This window comes from Anolis carolinensis, unplaced genomic scaffold (assembly GCF_035594765.1).
Source record: "Anolis carolinensis isolate JA03-04 unplaced genomic scaffold, rAnoCar3.1.pri scaffold_171, whole genome shotgun sequence".
NCBI classification, from domain to species: Eukaryota; Metazoa; Chordata; class Lepidosauria; order Squamata; family Dactyloidae; genus Anolis; species Anolis carolinensis.
In genome coordinates, this window is record NW_026943980.1 from 1 (window position 1) to 20,221 (window position 20,221).

Consider the following 20,221-nt stretch of genomic DNA (forward strand, 5'->3'; position numbering starts at 1 on the left):
GAATGGAGAGGAAGAAAGGAAGGAGCAAACGAAGAATGGAGAAAAGGAAGGAAGGAGGAAAGAAAGGAAGGAAGAAAGAAAGGAAGGAAGGAAAGAAGGAAGGAGAAAAGGAAGGAAGGAAGGAGCAAACGAGGAATGGAGAAAAGGAAGGAAGGAGGAAATAAAGGAAGGAAGGAAGGAAGGAAAAAAGGACAAATGGAGAAAAGGAAGGAAGGAAGGAAGGAGAAAAGGAGGAATGGAGAGGAAGAAAGGAAGGAGCAAACGAAGAATGGAGAAAAGGAAGGAAGGAGGAAAGAAAGGAAGGAAGAAAGAAAGGAAGGAAGGAAAGAAGGAAGGAGAAAAGGAAGGAAGGAGGAAAGAAAGGAAGGAAGAAAGAAAGGAAGGAAGGAAAGAAGGAAGGAGAAAAGGAAGGAAGGAAGGAGCAAACAAGGAATGGAGAAAAGGAAGGAAGGAGGAAATAAAGGAAGGAAGGAAGGAAAAAAGGACAAATGGAGAAAAGGAAGGAAGGAAGGAGAAAAGGAGGAATGGAGAGGAAGAAAGGAAGGAGCAAACGAAGAATGGAGAAAAGGAAGGAAGGAGGGAAGGAAGGTGGGACAAATGGAAGAATGGAGAAAAGAAAGGAAGTAAAGAGAAGGAAGGAAGAAAAGGAGGAATGGAGAAAAGGAAGTAAAGAGAAGGAAGGAAGGATAAAAGGAGGAATTGAGAGGAAGGAAGGAAGGAAGGAAGGAAGGAAGGAAGGAAGGAAGGAAGGAAGGAAGGAGAAAAGGAAAATTGGAGAAAAGGAAGGAAGGAGAAAAGGAAGGAAGGAAGGAGAGAAAGAAGGAAGGAAGGAGAAAAGGAAGAATGGAGAGGAAGGAAGGAGCCAACGAAGAATGGAGAAAAGGAAGGAAGGAGGGAAAAATGGAGAAAAGGAAGGAAGGAAGGAAGTAAAGAAAGGGAAGGAAGGAGAAAAGGAAGAGTGGAGAGGAAGGAAAGAAAGAAGGAAGAAAGGGGAATGGACAGAGGGACGGACGGTCAGATGACCCCTGTCCAGTGGATGTCACTGTGGGCCTTTGCTGCCTCAATAATAGGCTCATTTGGGGTAGAGAGAGACTTTGTTTACAAAATCCAGGTACAAATGACTTCGAGTTATGGTCAGAACTGATGAACTACTGAAAAGTTACAAGATGTATGTGCACTTTAAGCTCTATCCATTGCACTTTTCATGGTCTTTACCCTTATTAGAAAAGCAACCAAAGCATGATCTCACTCCCCAAACTTGGGCCTTCCCTCCAGAGGTTCTGGACTGCAACTCCCAGCATTCCTCACAGCCTCAGGCCCTTTCCTTTTCCCCCCTCGGCCGCTTAAGCGGCCGAGGGGGAAAAGGAAAGGGCCTGAGGCTGTGAGGAAGTTTTATAACTTGAATCCTGAAGGCTTTTAACTATATTCCTCCAAGAGGTCTCTCTAATAACACAGCTCCCAAGAATATCTCTATCTTCACACTTATACTTATAGATAATATCTCTATCTTCACACTTTTATAACTTGAATCCTGAAGGCTTTTAACTATATTCCTCCAAGAGGTCTCTCTAATAACACAGCTCCCAAGAATATCTCTATCTTCACACTTATACTTATAGATAATATCTCTATCTTCACACTTTTATAACTTGAATTCTGAAGGCTTTTAACTATATTCCTCCAAGAGGTCTCTCTAATAACACAACTCCCAAGAATATCTCTATCTTCACACTTATACTTATAGATAATATCTCTATCTTCACACTTTTATAACTTGAATCCTGAAGGCTTTTAACTATATTCCTCCAAGAGGTCTCTCTGATAACACAGCTCCCAAGAATATCTCTATCTTCACACTTTTATAACTTGAATCCTGAAGGCTTTTAACTATATTCCTCCAAGAGGTCTCTCTAATAACACAGCTCCCAAGAATATCTCTATCTTCACACTTATACTTATAGATAATATCTCTATCTTCACACTTTTATAACTTGAATTCTGAAGGCTTTTAACTATATTCCTCCAAGAGGTCTCTCTAATAACACAGCTCCCAAGAATATCTCTATCTTCACACTTTTATAACTTGAATTCTGAAGGCTTTTAACTGTATTCCTCCAAGAGGTCTCTCTAATAACACAGCTCCCAAGAATATCTCTATCTTCACACTTATACTTATAGATAATATCTCTATCTTCACACTTTTATAACTTGAATCCTGAAGGCTTTTAAGTATATTCCTCCAAGAGGTCTCTCTAATAACACAGCTCCCAAGAATATCTCTATCTTCACACTTATACTTATAGATAATATCTCTATCTTCACACTTTTATAACTTGAATCCTGAAGGCTTTTAACTATATTCCTCCAAGAGGTCTCTCTAATAACACAGCTCCCAAGAATATCTCTATCTTCACACTTATACTTATAGATAATATCTCTATCTTCACACTTTTATAACTTGAATCCTGAAGGCTTTTAACTATATTCCTCCAAGAGGTCTCTCTAATAACACAGCTCCCAAGAATATCTCTATCTTCACACTTATACTTATAGATAATATCTCTATCTTCACACTTTTATAACTTGAATCCTGAAGGCTTTTAACTATATTCCTCCAAGAGGTCTCTCTAATAACACAGCTCCCAAGAATATCTCTATCTTCACACTTATACTTATAGATAATATCTCTATCTTCACACTTTTATAACTTGAATTCTGAAGGAAAAGGAAGGGGCCTGAGGCTGTGAGGAATGGTGGGAGTTGCAGTCCAGAACCTCTGGAGGGAAGGCCCAAGTTGGCCCATGCCTACCCTAACTAACCCTCTATGGATCCTCCCTGTCTTTCAGTTGGGCTACAAAACCATCATGGTGAACTACAACCCGGAGACGGTGAGCACCGACTACGACATGTGCGACCGCCTCTACTTTGACGAGATCTCCTTCGAGGTGGGTCCCGGTGGGGGGGGGGGGGAGCAATGGGGAAGGGTCTTCAGGGCAAGGGCAGCACAGGAGGGAGCTTTGGGGTCTGCTCTTTGTCCGGACCCCCGAGCGATGGTCACCAAAGCTTGCTCCCGTCCGTCCATGCGCAGGTGGTGATGGACATCTACGAGCTGGAGAGCCCCGAGGGGGTGATCCTGTCCATGGGGGGGCCAGCTGCCCAACAACATCGCCATGGCGCTCCACCGGCAGCAGTGCCGCATCCTGGGCACCTCCCCGGAGGCCATCGACTCGGCCGAGAACCGCTTCAAGTTCTCCCGTCTCCTGGACACCATCAGCATCAGCCAGCCGCTCTGGAAGGAGCTCTCCGACATGGAGGTGGGTCTCCGCTCCCACTCCCCACGGACCCCCATAAGTGGAGGAAGGGGGCCCAGCTGACCCTCAGAAAGCCTGGCCCCCATCACTGACCTTGTCGCCTTTCCCGTCACCCACTGTAAGGTGTTCTTCTAGGAACATCTCTAGCAGGACAGAGAGCACCGTAGACCAGGGGTCCCCAAACTAAGGCCCGGGGGCCGGATGCGGCCCTCCGAGGTCATTTACCTGGCCCCCGCCCTCAGTTTTATAATATAATATATTGTATATACATATAATATTGATAATAATATTATAATGTAATACAATATAACACTAATAATAATACCATATAATAATATTGATTATATATTCTATATTACATATAATATTACTAATAATATTACAGTATAGTGGTATAGTTCAATAAAGTAATATATAGCTAATATTGTGCTATGCTAATAATATAATATATTGTATGTACATATAATATTGATAATAATATTATAATGTAATACAATATAACACTAATAATAATACCATATAATAATATTAATTATATATTCTATATTACATATAATATTACTAATAATATTACAGTATAGTGGTATAGTTCAATAAAGTAATATATAGCTAATATTGTGCTATGCTAATAATATAATATATTGTATGTACATATAATATTGATAATAATATTATAATGTAATACAATATAACACTAATAATAATACCATATAATAATATTAATTATATATTCTATATTACATATAATATTACTAATAATATTACAGTATAGTGGTATAGTTCAATATAGTAATATATAATGCTAATATTGTGCTATGCTAATAATATAATATATTGTATGTACATATAATATTGATAATAATATTATAATGTAATACAATATAACACTAATAATAATACCATATAATAATATTAATTATATATTCTATATTACATATAATATTACTAATAATATTACAGTATAGTGGTATAGTTCAATAAAGTAATATATAGCTAATATTGTGCTATGCTAATAATATAATATATTGTATGTACATATAATATTGATAATAATATTATAATGTAATACAATATAACACTAATAATAATACCATATAATCATATTAATTATATATTCTATATTACATATAATATTACTAATAATATTACAGTATAGTGGTATAGTTCAATAAAGTAATATATAGCTAATATTGTGCTATGCTAATAATATAATATATTGTATGTACATATAATATTGATAATAATATTATAATGTAATACAATATAACACTAATAATAATACCATATCATAATATTAATTATATATTCTATATTACATATAATATTACTAATAATATTACAGTATAGTGGTATAGTTCAATAAAGTAATATATAGCTAATATTGTGCTATGCTAATAATATAATATATTGTATGTACATATAATATTGATAGTAATATTATAATGTAATACAATATAACACTAATAATAATACCATATAATAATATTGATTATATATTCTATATTACATATAATATTACTAATAATATTACAGTATAGTGGTATAGTTCAATATAGTAATATATAATGCTAATATTGTGCTATGCTAATAATATAATATATTGTATGTACATATAATATTGATAGTAATATTATAATGTAATACAATATAACACTAATAATAATACCATATAATCATATTAATTATATATTCTATATTACATATAATATTACTAATAATATTACAGTATAGTGGTATAGTTCAATAAAGTAATATATAGCTAATATTGTGCTATGCTAATAATATAATATATTGTATGTACATATAATATTGATAGTAATATTATAATGTAATACAATATAACACTAATAATAATACCATATAATAATATTGATTATATATTCTATATTACATATAATATTACTAATAATATTACAGTATAGTGGTATAGTTCAATATAGTAATATATAATGCTAATATTGTGCTATGCTAATAATATAATATATTGTATGTACATATAATATTGATAGTAATATTATAATGTAATACAATATAACACTAATAATAATACCATATAATCATATTAATTATATATTCTATATTACATATAATATTACTAATAATATTACAGTATAGTGGTATAGTTCAATAAAGTAATATATAGCTAATATTGTGCTATGCTAATAATATAATATATTGTATGTACATATAATTTGTAAGCCACTCTGAGTCCCCTTTGGGGTGAGAAGGGTGTGATACAAATGTAGTAAATAAATGCAGTAAATAAATAAATAATAAATAAATACATTTTAGACTTAGGCTCGCCCAAAGTCTGAAATGATTTGAAGGCACACAACAACAACAGCAATAACAACAACCCTAATTAACTTGACTATCTCATTGGCCAGAAGCAGGAGCACACTTTCCATTGAAATCCTGATAAATGTATGTTGGTTAAAATTATTTTTATTTTTAAATATTGTATTGTTCTTTCATTGTTCTTGTTGTTATTGTTGTTGTTGTTGTTGTTTTTGCACTACAAATAAGACATGTGCAGTGTGCATCAGAATTTGTTTGTATTTTTATTTTCAAATGATAATCCGGCCCCTCAACAGTCTGAAGGATTGTGGACCGGCCCTCGGCTTCAAAAGTTTGGGGACCCCTGCCGTAGACAGTGTTAGCTAGCTATGTGTATATGTGTGTATATATGTATGTATATATGTATGTATGTGAGAGCTTATGGAAGGAAAAAGGAGAGGAAACACTTAGGCTAATGCCCTTGTAAGGTTCCAAAAAGAGAGCAAAAGCTTACTGTAAAGGAGGGTAGCCTAGAAGACCCAATTAATAACGATTAGATGTCCCAAATAATAAAAGATAACTGCCACCGATTAGTGGAAATGCAGCCACCGCTATGTGGAGAAACACCTTTAGATTATAAAAGTGCTCAACCACCCAATAGCTCAGAGGAAGCCTTTTACTTTATTCGGTGTTAAAATGGTAGCGCCATTGTGCTGAGGGAGTCTATAGACGACAGAGGCTTTGATGTAAAAAGAACAATATCAAGTTTATTCAGGCACAAGCTTGGTGGTTACAAAAGATGTTTCACGTAGAGGTATTCTTATTAACAGTTACAACACTAGAATGAGATGAATCAAACTCTCTAAATTATCACTTCTTTTACTTAAAGTAGTTTAAACTTCTTCCTCTGCTCCTTTTAAACTGTTACTTCAATGGATCTCTGTGAGTCCAGCTGGGATTGGTTCCCAAAGTCTGAAACTTGGACTATCCAGTGACTTCAAACCACGGCCATCCCTGTGATATACTATCACAGATTCTCTGTGCCTTTCCAGGACACAGACTACATTAAATAAGTCACCAAACTTATTTAAAACCGACTCAAAATGAACAGTTGAGTCTCCTTGATCCCATCAACCTGGAATCAATCTTCCCTGTGTCTCATCAGAGCACAGACTGAGGCTTCACTTTTGAAAACCTCTTCACTTCTCCTCCCCTCAGCAGATGGCTCCGCCCACATCTCCATGGCAACTGCCTCAGAGGAGAGCCACTAAATGGCTGCCGCCGTCTCACACCTACCCAACCAAACCACAAGCACATAGTTAAACACAACAAACATGAATACAAAATTCATACTTCATTACACTTACTTTTATTGTTGGAGGTAATAGCTCTCAGATAATAATAACCCTTCTCCCCAAGGGGACTCAGAGCCGATTACAGCATATAAACACCCAGGCAAACATTCAATGTCTTGATTACAATCGCATACAATGAGACACATACACAGGCAAAGGCAAAGGCTTCTCCTTTCATTTCCGGCTTTGGAGGCGGTGCTCATCTCAGGCTCTGGGGAGATGCTCTTCTCTGTTTCCAAGCTGAGGAGCCTGTGTTGTCACTCCAGCATGATTGCTTGGGGTGTCTTTTGCCTTTCCCGCTGAAGCGGTTCCTATTGATCTACTCACATTTGCATGTTTTCGAACTGCTGGTTTGGCAGGAGCTAGGGCTAACAATGAGAGCTCACCCCAACCCACGACCTCGAAATGCCAACCTTTAAGTCAGCAGGTTCAACAATTCAATGGTTTAACTTTTTGCACCACCGCAGCCCCTGTAGTTTTTACAAAAAGAGAGCAGAATCTTACTTTTATTGTTGTAGGTAAAAGAGTAGGCAGACGAAAGAAAGTTCCTTAACTTTGCTGGAAAAATCCCTGATAATGACTCCCATGTTTGTGTGTGAGAGAATAATAATAATAATAATAATAATAATAATAATAATAATAATAATAATAATAGATATGCTGGATTTCGTCTCTATTATTATTCTATTATTTCGTATCTATTATTATTCTATTATTATTTCGTATCTATTATTATTAAGCATATCTATCTTGTTTGCTGTGTCATACAATAAAATAATAATAATAATAATAATAAAAACTTTATTTATACCCTGCCACCATCTCCCTGTGGGGACTCGGGGCGGCTCACAATGTTACAAAAGTAACAGCACAAATATACACAGTTTAAAACACAAGAAGATGATAAAACAGAAGTTAAAACAAAGGTCTATACAACAGTAATAATATCAAACAACCACCAATGCAATTCAGTCAACTTCAAATACCCCGATGAAAGGAACCTAATAACATTCAGAATAGAATTATAATGGGAAGAAGAAGGGGAAAATGGCATCTTCATGTCCTTAAGTGTTCTCTCCATGTTCACAAGCGTGGATGCTCTTTCACTTCCAAGAGGCCTCTGCCTAGAATAGAACAGGATAGAATAACGTTATTGTTACTGTACACCATACAACGAAATTAAATGCCTTCCCCAATATGCATTATATATTCAGAATTACAAAAGCAAAACACCCATCCTTCCCCATTCTAATTGCTATTGCACGGCCCCAAATGCCACATCAGTATGAAACCAGAGTTCAATATAGTCACAGCTCCAGGATAAACGCTCTCTCTTGACCTATTCGTCCTTGTTTTTGTCATCCTATAATGTCTGCCATTATAAAAGAATATCCTCTGTTATATGTGCAATTGAGAAGTTGTTAAGGAAATTTTATATAATGTGCATATTTTACTGCTGTATTGTGTTAATTACTGTTTAAACCATTGTTTTTATGTTATGCTGGATTTGTTCCTGTTGTAAGCCGCCCCGAGTCCCTTCGGGAAGATGGTGGCAGGATACAAGAATAAAGTTGTTGTTATTATTATTATTATTTTATTATGACACAGCAAACAAGATAGATATGCTGGATTTCGTATCACAAAATCACAAGTCGAACACTTCCCAAGTGTCTAGGACTGTGTGATTTATTATTATTATTATTATTATTATTATTATTATGATTATTATTATTATTATTATTATGACACAGCAAACAAGATAGATATGCTGGATTTCGTATCACAAAATCACAAGTCGAACACTTCCCAAGTGTCTAGGACTGTGTGATATTATTATTATTATTATTATTATTATTATTATTATTATTATTATTATGACACAGCAAACAAGATAGACATGCTGGATTTCATATCACAAAATCACAAGTCGAACACTTCCCAAGTGTCTATTATTATTATTATTATTATTATTATTATTATTATTATTATTATTATGACACAGCAAACAAGCTAGACATGCTGGATTTCATATCACAAAATCACAAGTCGAACACTTCCCAAGTGTCTAGGACTGTGTGATTTATTATTATTATTATTATTATTATTATTATTATTATTATTATTATTATTATTTTATTATGACGCAGCAAACAAGATAGATATGCTGGATTCCATATCACAAAATCACAAGTCGAACACTTCCCAAGTGTCTAGGACTGTGTGATGTATTATTATTATTATTATTATTATTATTATTATTATTATTATTATTATTATTATTTTATTATGACACAGCAAACAAAGAAAGATATGCTGGATTTCGTATCACAAAATCACAAGTCGAACACTTTCCAAGTGTCTAGGATTGTGTGATGTATTTTCGGATGATGCGTGCAGATCCCAGCAGGGTGGCCTTTTGCAGTTGGCAGATCGTAATTTTGTCAATGTCTCTTGTTTTCCAAATGCCGGCTGAGATCTCTTGGCACGGCACCCAGTGTGCCCATCACCACTGGGACCACCTGCACTGGTTTCTGCCAGAGTCTTTGAAGTTCAGTCTTGAAGTCCTGAGAGCGGATGAGTTTTTCCTGTTGTTTTTCGTCAATGCGACTGTCACCTGGGATGGCAACATCAATGATCTATTATTATTATTATTATTATTATTATGACACAGCAAACAAGGTAGATATGCTGGATTTCATATCACAAAATCACAAGTCAAACACCTCCCAAGTGTCTAGGACTGTGTGATGTATTTCCGGACGATGTGTGCAGATCCCAGTAGGGTGGCCTTTTGCAGTTGGCAGATCGTGATTTTGTCACGTGATTATTATTATTATTATTATTATTATTATTATTATTATTATTATTATTATTATTATATGTGATTAATGCAAAACCGCCCCAGGCCCCCAAATACACATTTTTAAAAATTGAAATGTATGCCTTGGGCTGGTTTTCAAATGGTAGGGGTTTGTGTCCCTCGCAAAAGCCCGGTGTCCCGGGGAGCAGGGGCCACTCCACCCACCCACCCACCCCTCTCTCCCTCTTTCCTTGCGCTGTGTTGCAGTCGGCCAAGCAGTTCTGCTGCAAGGTGGGCTACCCGTGCGTGGTGCGCCCCTCCTACGTCCTGAGCGGAGCCGCCATGAACGTGGCCTATTCGGACAGCGACCTGGAGCGCTTCCTCTGCAACGCCGTGGCCGTCTCCAAGGAGCAGCCCGTGGTCATCTCCAAGTTCATCCAGGAGGCCAAGGTGGGTCAGCCGGTCATTCCCTTTGGGTCCTGCTGTTGCACCTCAGGTTAGCTTCACCTTGCTAAAGACACCAGGCTGCACACAGAATGTAGTTTATTAGGAAATAAGGAAAAGATAGTTCATAAAAGGTAAAAGTTCAGTTCCAAAAGATAGTTACAAAAACAAGGCTGTAAGAACAAATCCATGGAAACATTAGGCATGAAGCAAGGTCCTTAACACGAAGCCAAAGTCCCAGAAACGAGGGCACATCCCAGGCTATAAGACAATACAGGGAAGCAGACTTAGCTCTTGATTCAAGTGAGGAAAATTGCTTTGACGAAGATTTCCTGTTGGAATCTACCAGCATGTGTCTTGGTGCTTTCTTCTGGTGGAAGACTTACCCACAGCACAACTGGAAGGAGAGAACAGGTTTTAATTGTACAGAATACCAGAATCTTCTCTGTAGCCCGTTTATATAGGGGCTCTCACACACCAGAGGGTAATGGAGGTTTTATGGCTGGCATTTGTTCTTTCTCAAACGACCCTGGCACCGCCGGGTCCCCAAGCTAGTTTTACGATAATTGCTGGGTACCTGGGGAGACCTCGGGAGGATCAAGGGGTCAGAGGGGCAACTACTAAGGGACACCAAAGAGCCAGGAGAGCCCACTTTCTGAATGTGCCCCCCCCCCCATTTGCCTTTGTGGGCAGAGACCTTTTTATTTCGGCAGTGAGGACAGGCCTTGTTTTGGTTGTGGAGGGGGCGTGCTGCAGTACTTTCTCCATGTATTATTTCATCAACATCTTTTAAACCCTGGTTTAGGAGATCGATGTGGACGCGGTGGCCTGCGACGGGCAGGTGGTGGCGGTGGCCATCTCGGAGCACGTGGAGAACGCGGGGGTGCACTCGGGGGACGCGACCCTGGTGACCCCCCCGCAGGACATCACCCCCAAGACGCTGGAGCGCATCAAGGCCATCGTCCACGCCGTGGGGCAGGAGCTGCAGGTGACCGGGCCCTTCAACCTCCAGCTCATCGCCAAGGTACGGGCATTGGGAGTCAAAATGTTGGTTGGGGTTTGTGGGGTTCATTTACACCTAAGGCAAAAGTATTTGGCCATTTGACCAAGATGGACTTTAATTCATTTGTATCGAAGAGCACCCTCTTTATTTGGCATAAATTGGCAGAGTAAGTGGAGAAAGAACCATTGTCTGTTAAACAGGTCTAGATACTCCACTTGCTTGACTATCATCAGATTATCTGAAGATGCCAATAGCCACAGGTGCAGGCAAAATGTCAGGAGAAAATGCTGCTGGAACACACTAGCCATACAGCCCAGAAACCACACAACACCCCAGTTATTCTGGCCGCGAAAGCCTTCGACAATACGTTGTTGTTATTGTTATGAAAAAGAGACACAAAGCAGCTTACAGTACGAATTAATAACTAAATATACAAACAGTAAAATAGATATTAAATATTGAAAATATATGGTTAAAATCACTTGAGACCAATTAAAAACTTATTAATACATTAGAGTCTCACTTATCCAACATTCGCTTATCCAACATTCTGGATTATCCAACGCATTGTTTGTAGTCAGTGTTTTCCATATAACTTGATATTTTGGTGCTAAATTCGTAAATACAGTAATTACTACATAGCATTACTGCATATTGAACTACTTTTTCTGCCAAATTTGTTGTATAACATGATGTTTTGGTGCTTAATTTGTAAAATCATAACCTAATTTGATGTGTAATAGGCTTTTCCTTAATCCCTCCTTATTATCCAACATATTCGCTTATCCAACGTTCTGCCATCCCGTTTATGTTGGATAAGTGAGACTCTACTGTATTATTATTGTTATGAAAAAGAGACACAAAGCAGCTTACAGTACAAATTAACACATTGAAATATACAAACATGAAAATGGATATTAAATACTAAAAATATAAGGTTGAAATCCCTTGAGACCAATAAAAAACATATTAATAGCTAAACCCACAGCACCCATTGACTTAGTCTTAAAAACATTACTAAATTAGCCAGCATGGGCCATATCAGAGATGATAACCATAAGCAGATGAACGTAAGCAGGCCACTCCTCGGCCTGCCCTGCGAAGGAGACCCTTTGCCGGCCCTTGACCCCGTCTGTCCCCCTGTGACCCCTCCCTGCAGGACGACCAGCTGAAGGTCATCGAGTGCAACGTCCGTGTCTCGCGCTCCTTCCCCTTCGTCTCCAAGACGCTGGGCGTGGACCTGGTGGCTTTGGCCACGCAAGTGACCATGGGGGAGGAGGTGGAGCCCGTGGGGCTCATGGCCGGCACCGGCATCGTCGGGGTCAAGGTGAGTGAGGGGCTGGCCCGAGGGTCAGAGCCAAAGAGCGCCCAATGTTGCAGCTCAGAAAGTGGCTGAGGATTGTGGTCTGATTTCTCTGACATTTCAGAGGACGAGGGATTTGATGGGTGGAAAGTGAAAGTCCCAGGTCCCTTGGGAAATGGCCTTCAGATGATGGAGAGTTTTCACAAGAAGCTAGATTGGGCTTGGGAACAGAGGGAGTGAAAAATAGACTAATTAGAAACTCTGAGAGAATCCATGAGAAGGTGTGTTTGACATGATGTCGTGGCTACTTGGTGGGGCTTAAATTAAGGAGTGCTGGCTTCATGCCTTTCGGAGGAAACATAGGGATGGCTCTCCTGTCTCTGCTCTCAAGTTTATGATTCAAGTATTTTTAAGTTACCTGGTTCATACCATTTTTTCTGCAAAGGGTTGACCTTGGAAAAGTTCTTGCTTTCTGGTTTATGGTCTGAGGTACTGCTGTTAATTTTGGTTCTCTTGGTTTTATGAACTTTGGCATTCTTGGATAACTGCAATTTTGTATTCCCTATCTCTTTTGGAAATTCTCTTTTTTCCTTGTTACCTGCTTTCTTTAATAAACAGTTTTAGATAATTACTGGAATTGGGTGTTGTGCTGTGCTGAGTGAAAAAGTGTTAGAGTGCAACACCCAACGACCTCTGGTGAGCCCCTCTGAGTCAGTTTAAAATAAATTTGGTGACGTATTTTAAGTTAGTCTGTGCCCTTCTGAGGTGCAGAGAAGGCTGATCCTCAGTGAAGGGATCAGGGAGGCTCAAATGTTTGATTTTGAGTCAGTTTAAAATAAGTTTGGTGACTTATTTTAAGGTAGTTTGTTTCCAGATAAGGAACAGATAGTCTGTGACTGAAATTCACAGGGTGACTGCAGTTAAAGCAGTAGAGAAAGAAGTGGAATTTTAAAGTTTGAAACATCTTAATATAGCTTTGCAACTGTTATTCAAAGTACCCCTAAAAAATAGTTATTGTAACCATTAAGCTTGTGCCTCAGTAAACGTGCTATTGTTCTTTTTAACATCTCAGCTTCTGTCATCTATTTTACCATCAAAAGCAAACCAGAAAGAAGAAAAATAAAATTTAAAAAGTCTCCTCTCTAAGTAGCCGGTGGCTATATCTCCCAATAGTGGTGGCAGCGATAATATAAAATATAATTAATTAATAGAAACTCCTCCACATCTCCGCAATTGGTATCAGAGGTGGGATTTTAAAAAAAGATTCCCCCCGCCTGAGTTCCTTGCACCCTCTCTCTCCCTCCCTCCCCCCCACAGGTGCCCCAGTTCTCCTTCTCGCGCCTGGCGGGGGCCGACGTGGTGCTGGGGGTGGAGATGACCAGCACGGGGGAGGTGGCCTGCTTCGGGGAGAACCGCTGCGAGGCCTACCTCAAGGCCATGCTCAGCACCGGCTTCAAGATCCCCCGGAAGAACATCCTGCTCACCATCGGCAGCTACAAGGTGCCCCGAACATCGTGACTGACTTGTAGGGCTCGAGCTCAAGTGCCCCTTGGCGCAATGGGGATGTCCATGCGCACGCCTGCCTTCCTCCCTGGAGCATCTCTTTCTCTCTCTCTCTCCTTCCCCAGAACAAGAGCGAGCTGCTCTCCACCGTCCGGACCCTCGAGAGCCTGGGCTACAGCCTCTACGCCAGCATGGGCACAGCCGACTTCTACACGGAGCACGGCATCAAGGTGGGCGCAAGGCCCGCAAGGGGACCGAAGGCTCTGACCAGTATTCTCAAGAGAAAGGAAGGAAGGAAGGAAGGAAGCAGGGTGGTGGTCCTAGAATCATAGAATCATAGAATAGTAGAGTTGGAAGAGACCTCAAGGGCCATCTAGTCCAACCCCCCGCTAAGAAGCAGGAAATCGCATTCAAAGCACCCCCGACAGATGGCCATCCAGCCTCTGCTTAAAAGCCTCCAAAGAAGGAGCCTCCACCACGGCCCCGGGGAGAGAGTTCCACTGTCGAACAGCCCTTCTCACAGTGAGGAAGTTCTTCCTGATGTTCAGGTGGAATCTCCTTCCTTTCCTGTAGTTTGAAGCCCTTGTTCCCTTGCGTCCTAGTCTCCAAGACATGCTCCCTCTTCCCTATGACTTCCCTTCACGTATGTGTACATGGCTCTCATCATGTCTCCTCTCAGCCTTCTCTTCTGCAGGCTAAACATGCCCAGTTCTTTAAGCCGCTCCTCATAGGGCTTGTTCTCCAGACCCTTCATCATTTTAGTTGCCCTCCTCTGGACGCTTTCCAGCTTGTCAACATCTCCCTTCATCTGTGGTGCCCAAAATTGGACACAGTGTGATTCCAGGTGTGGTCTGACCAAGGCAGAATAGAATAAGGGGGAGCAGGACTTCCCTGGATCTAGACGCTATTCCCCTATTGATGCAGGACAGAATCCCATTGGCTTTTTTAGCTGCCGCATCACATTGTTGGCTCATGTTTAACTTCTTCCCCACGAGGACTCCAAGGTCTTTTTCGCACACACTGCTGTCAAGCCAGGCATCGTCCCCCATTCTGTATCTTTGATTTCCATTTTTTCTGCCGAAGTGAAGTATCTTGCATTTGTCCCTGTTGAACTTCGTTTTGTGAGTTTCGGCCAATCATCTCTCTAGTCTGTCAAGATGGTTTTGAATTCTGCTCCTGTCTTCTGGAGTGTTAGCTATCCTCCTGCCTGGCAGAAGGGGGTGGGACTGGAGGGCCCCTGGGGTCTCTTCCGACTCTAGGAGTCTACGGAAGGGGACACAAGAGATTGACTTCCTTCCCCATCGGCCAGAGCGAGGGATTTGGGCCCCTTCTCCCAACAATAGGAAGCGACCCCTTCTCCTCCTTGGGGGTCCCTGAAGGATTGGCTCATCAACCAGTATGGTTTTGACTTTGAACAGGTTTTAATGGATTCCAACTGTGGATTTTAGAATAATGTTTATATTTAATTCTGTTTCAATGTTTGCATATTTGTATATTTTAAACCAGGGGTCCTCAAACTTTTTAAGCCGAGGGCCGGTCCACAATCCTTCAGACTGTTGAGGGGCCGGATTATCATTTGAAAAAAAAAATACAAACAAATTCCGATGCACACTGCACATGTCTTATTTGTAGTGCAAAAACAACAACAACAACAACAACAATGAAAGAACAATACAATATTTAAAAATGAAAACAATTTTAACCAACATACATTTATCAGGATTTCAATGGGAAGTGTGCTCCTGCTTCTGGCCAATGAGATAGTCAAGTTAATTAGGATTATTGTTGTTGTTGTTGTTGTTGTTGTTGTGTGCCTTCAAGACATTTCAGACTTTGGGCGAGCCTAAGTCTAAAATGTATTTATTTATTATTTATTTATTTACTGCATTTATTTACTACATTTGTATCACACCCTTCTCACCCCAAAGGGGACTCAGAGTGGCTTACAAATTATATGTACATACAATATATTATATTATTAGCATAGCACAATATTAGCATTATATATTACTATATTGAACTATGCCACTATACCAGGGGTCCTCAAACTTTTTAAGCCGAGGGCCGGTCCACAATCCTTCAGACTGTTGAGGGGCCGGATTATCATTTGAAAAAAAAAATACAAACAAATTCCGATGCACACTGCACATGTCTTATTTGTAGTGCAAAAACAACAACAACAACAACAACAATGAAAGAACAATACAATATTTAAAAATGAAAACAATTTTAACCAACATACATTTATCAGGATTTCAATGGGAAGTGTGCTCCTGCTTCTGGCCAATGAGATAGTCAAGTTAATTAGGATTATTGTTGTTGTTGTTGTTGTTGTTGTTGTGTGCCTTCAAGACATTTCAGACTTTGGGCGAGCCTAAGTCTAAAATGTATTTATTTATTATTTATTTATTTACTGCATTTATTTACTACATTTGTATCACACCCTTCTCACCCCAAAGGGGACTCAGAGTGGCTTACAAATTATATGTACATACAATATATTATATTATTAGCATAGCACAATATTAGCATTATATATTACTATATTGAACTATGCCACTATACTGTAATATTATTAGCAATATTATATGTAATATAGAATATATAATTAATAATATTATATGGTATTATTAGTGTTATATTGTATTATATTATAATATTATTATCAATATTATATGTATATACAATATATTATATTATAAAACTGAGGGCGGGGGCCAGGTAAATGACCCTGGAGGGCCGCATCCGGCCCCCGGGCCTTAGTTTGGGGACCCCTGTTTTAAACTGTATGCTGTTATGTTAAACTGCTTTGAGTCTCCTTCGGGAGAGATAAAGCAAGGTATAAATAAATATAATAATTACAATAATAAGAGATACGTAACCACTTTGAGTCTCCTTCAGGAGAAATAAAGCAAGGTAGAAATAAAGCAAGGGCCCGGGCTGTGGCGCAGGCTGGTGAGCAGCCAGCTGCAGCCATCTGCAACAAATCACTCTGACCAAGGGGTCATGAGTTCAAGGCCAGCTCGGAGTCTCTGTCTTTGTTCTATGTCAAGGCATTGAATGTTTGCCTTATATGTGTAATATGATCCGCCCTGAGTCCCCTTTCGGGGTGAGAAGGGCGGAATATAAATACTGTAAATAAAATAAAATAAATAAAAAGAAATATAATAATTATAATAATAGATACCTAGCTGCTTTGAGTCTCCTTCAGGACAGATAAAGCGGGGTATAAATAAATACTATAATAATTATAATAATAGACACATAACCACTTTGAGTCTCCTTCTGAACAGATAAAACAAGGTAAAAATAAATATAATAATATAATAATAGATACATAGCTGCTTTGAGTCTCCTTCAGGACAGATAAAGCGGAGTATAAATATAATAATAATAGTAATAACCTAAACATTAATAATAATAATAATAATAATAATAATAATAATAATAATAATAATAAATCCAGCATATACATTTCATTTGCTGTGTTATACTCCGTCTTTGTGTCAAGAATAATAATAATAATAATAATAATAATAATAATAATAATAATAATACACTTTATTTATATTCCACCCTTCTCTCCGAGGGGACTCAGCTTATTACAGCATATAAAGAGACAGAGGCAAACATTCAGTGCCTTGTTACAATGAAATACAATGAGACATGAATACAAAGGCAAAGGCTTCTCCTTTCATTTCCGGCTCTGTGGGAGGTGCTCTTTCTCCATTTCCAAGCAGAGGAGCCTACATTGTCTGTGGACACCTCCCAATCGTGTGGCCAGCATGGGTGCATGGGCGCCTTTATTACCTTCCCACCGAAGCAGTACCTATTTACCTACTCACATTTGCATGTTTTTTAACTGCTAGGTTGGCAGGAGTTAGGGCTAACAGCGGGTGGGTTCGAATTGCCAACCTTCAGGTCAGCAGTTCAGCGGCACACAGGTTTAACCCATTGTGCCACCCGCAGCCCCTAAACCGAAACATTCCATCACTGGCTTGAAGACCATGAGAGATGACCTTGGTGTCACTCTGTGTCAGGACCCAGGCTGCGGAGCACCAATAACCATGCGCAGAGACCAGATTCTATCTAATATCTTTATTAAAGAAATATATAAAGTCAATAAAAACAAGTGAAGAATATAGTTCAGAAGCAGACCTTTCAGGAAAGGCCAAATATAGTCCAGGAAAATATTGTCCAATATAAGATATTAGAGTCCAAAGTTATAATCCATTAACCGAAACACACACTTTGCCAAGCAATAGTGTGGGGAAATGACAAGGTCTTATAGTCCATTGAAGCTTGACAACAAGGCTGGGACATAAGCTTGATTCTTGGCTGGATCAAAGACTTGAAACGTGGCAACTTGAAGCATGAAACAAGGTCCGTGGCAAAACGTGAGACAAGGCAAGACTTGAAACTAGATCCGGGAAGCAGGGAACAAGGAATACGAAGTCCACACACGATCTCTCTCTCAAGCTGATCAATTGACTCCGCAAGGTTCCCCTTGCGGCAAAACCCCTATATAGGGTCTTGTTTTCCCGCCAACAGAACACTTTCCCTGGAGAACAAGAAGCGAAACCCAACTCTGTCCAGATGCATGACTCCTTAGAATTTCCCAAGGGAAGCAGACCTAATCTGCTAGTTGTTTGGCAGCGATTCTGAGACTCTGGCGATTAGCCTCCCTGATTCCTCTATCTCTATTATAATTGTCCTTTCGGGAAAACGGGGGAGAATTCTGCCCAAGGCTTGTTTGGTTAACTTCCTGAGGGCAAACATCCTCCAGGTGGAGAGGCTCTGATTCAAGCTGAACCGGTGGAAATCCCATGTTTTCCTCCTCGTCTGCCACAATAGCACTAGGAACGGGACTACAAGGCCCATGAGACATCACACTCTGCAGGATTTTGCTAGCAAAAACCAGACCACTCACAAATAGGTTTGGTTGGAAATGGCTGTATTGCATGTATCTCCACAGAAAGAAAGACTCTACTGATACTTTCCCCACTCCCAGTGCTTTTAGAGACCATCACCCCACCCTTGTTCCTGAAAGTTCCATAACTTAGTCTCTGACCCCCCTCGGCTGGCCCAAGCTGTCAGTGACAATGAAAGTTCCACAACTTATATAAATGTAGCAAATAAATAAAAATAAATAAACTTGGTCTCCAACGCCATCTGCTGGCCCAAACTGTCAATGTCAGGGAGAGAGTTTATGAGATTCTCTGGATTTCAAACGACGACCCTGACACTTGGTCCCCAGCTCTACATCCTCTCAGGCTCCCCTCCCTTGCCTTAAAGGTGCTCATTGGTGCCAGTTCCCACTCACTATAATGTGCAGCTACTTAGAGTCATAGAATAATAAGAGTTGGAAGGGACCTCAAGGGCCATCTAGTCCAACCCCATTCTGCTTCATGCAGGAAGAGCACCATCAAAGTCCCCCTTCCCCTCATGTTGCCCGAGTGATGTAAGACAAAATATATACAATATGCTGGATCGGTTATAGAGTCCTGCATCTCAAGCAAAAGAGATAGGTATCAGTCATTGTCAAGGTGCGTAGTGGTCTTCCTTCCCGCGATGTAACCCCGCCCCTCCCCTTGCGTCCCCTCCCCGGCAGGTGAAGGCGGTGGACTGGCACTTTGAGGAGGCGGCGGCGGTGGCGGCGTCGGTGGCGGAGGGCGTGGACGTGGCCTCGGTGGGGAAGGAGACGCAGCAGCAGCAGCAGCGCAGCATCCTGGAGTACCTGGCGGAGAACCACTTTGACCTGGTCATCAACCTCTCCATGCGCAACGCGGGCGGGCGGCGGCTCTCCTCCTTCGTCACCAAGGGCTACCGCACGCGGCGCCTGGCCGTGGACTACTCCGTGCCCCTCATCATCGACATCAAGTGCACCAAGCTCTTCGTGGAGGTCAGGGGGGGGGGGGCAGGGAGGGGGAGGATGGATGGAAGGAAGGAAGGGGAAAGGAGGGAGGAGAGAAGGATGGATGGAAGAAGGAAGGAAGGAAGGAAAGAAGGAGAAAAAAGGTGGAAGGAGGGAGGGGGAAGGAAGGAAGGAAGGAAGGAAGGAAGGAAGGAAGGAAGGAAGGAAGGAAGGAAGGAAGGAAGGAAGGAAGGAAGGAAGGGGAAAGGAGGGAGGAGAGAAGGATGGATGGAAGAAGGAAGGAAGGAAGGAAAGAAGGAGAAAAAAGGTGGAAGGAGGGAGGGAGAGGGGAAGGAAGGAAGGAAGGAAGG

General features: G+C 40.2%; 1 protein-coding gene across 1 annotated transcript; it reads left to right on the top strand.

Annotated features, from left to right (window-relative positions):
* Positions 1-2,846: 2,846 nt before the first annotated feature.
* Positions 2,847-19,898, top strand: LOC103282097 (CAD protein; the record flags this gene model as incomplete). The annotated part of the gene is given in 9 exon segments (XM_062967121.1): positions 2,847-2,945; positions 3,089-3,142; positions 3,144-3,314; positions 10,011-10,193; positions 10,993-11,211; positions 12,350-12,517; positions 13,811-13,993; positions 14,122-14,226; positions 19,608-19,898. Coding segments are annotated over 9 exon segments (1,473 nt in total), but the record flags the coding sequence as incomplete, so codon positions are not given.
* Between the last annotated feature and the right edge of the window lie 323 nt (positions 19,899-20,221).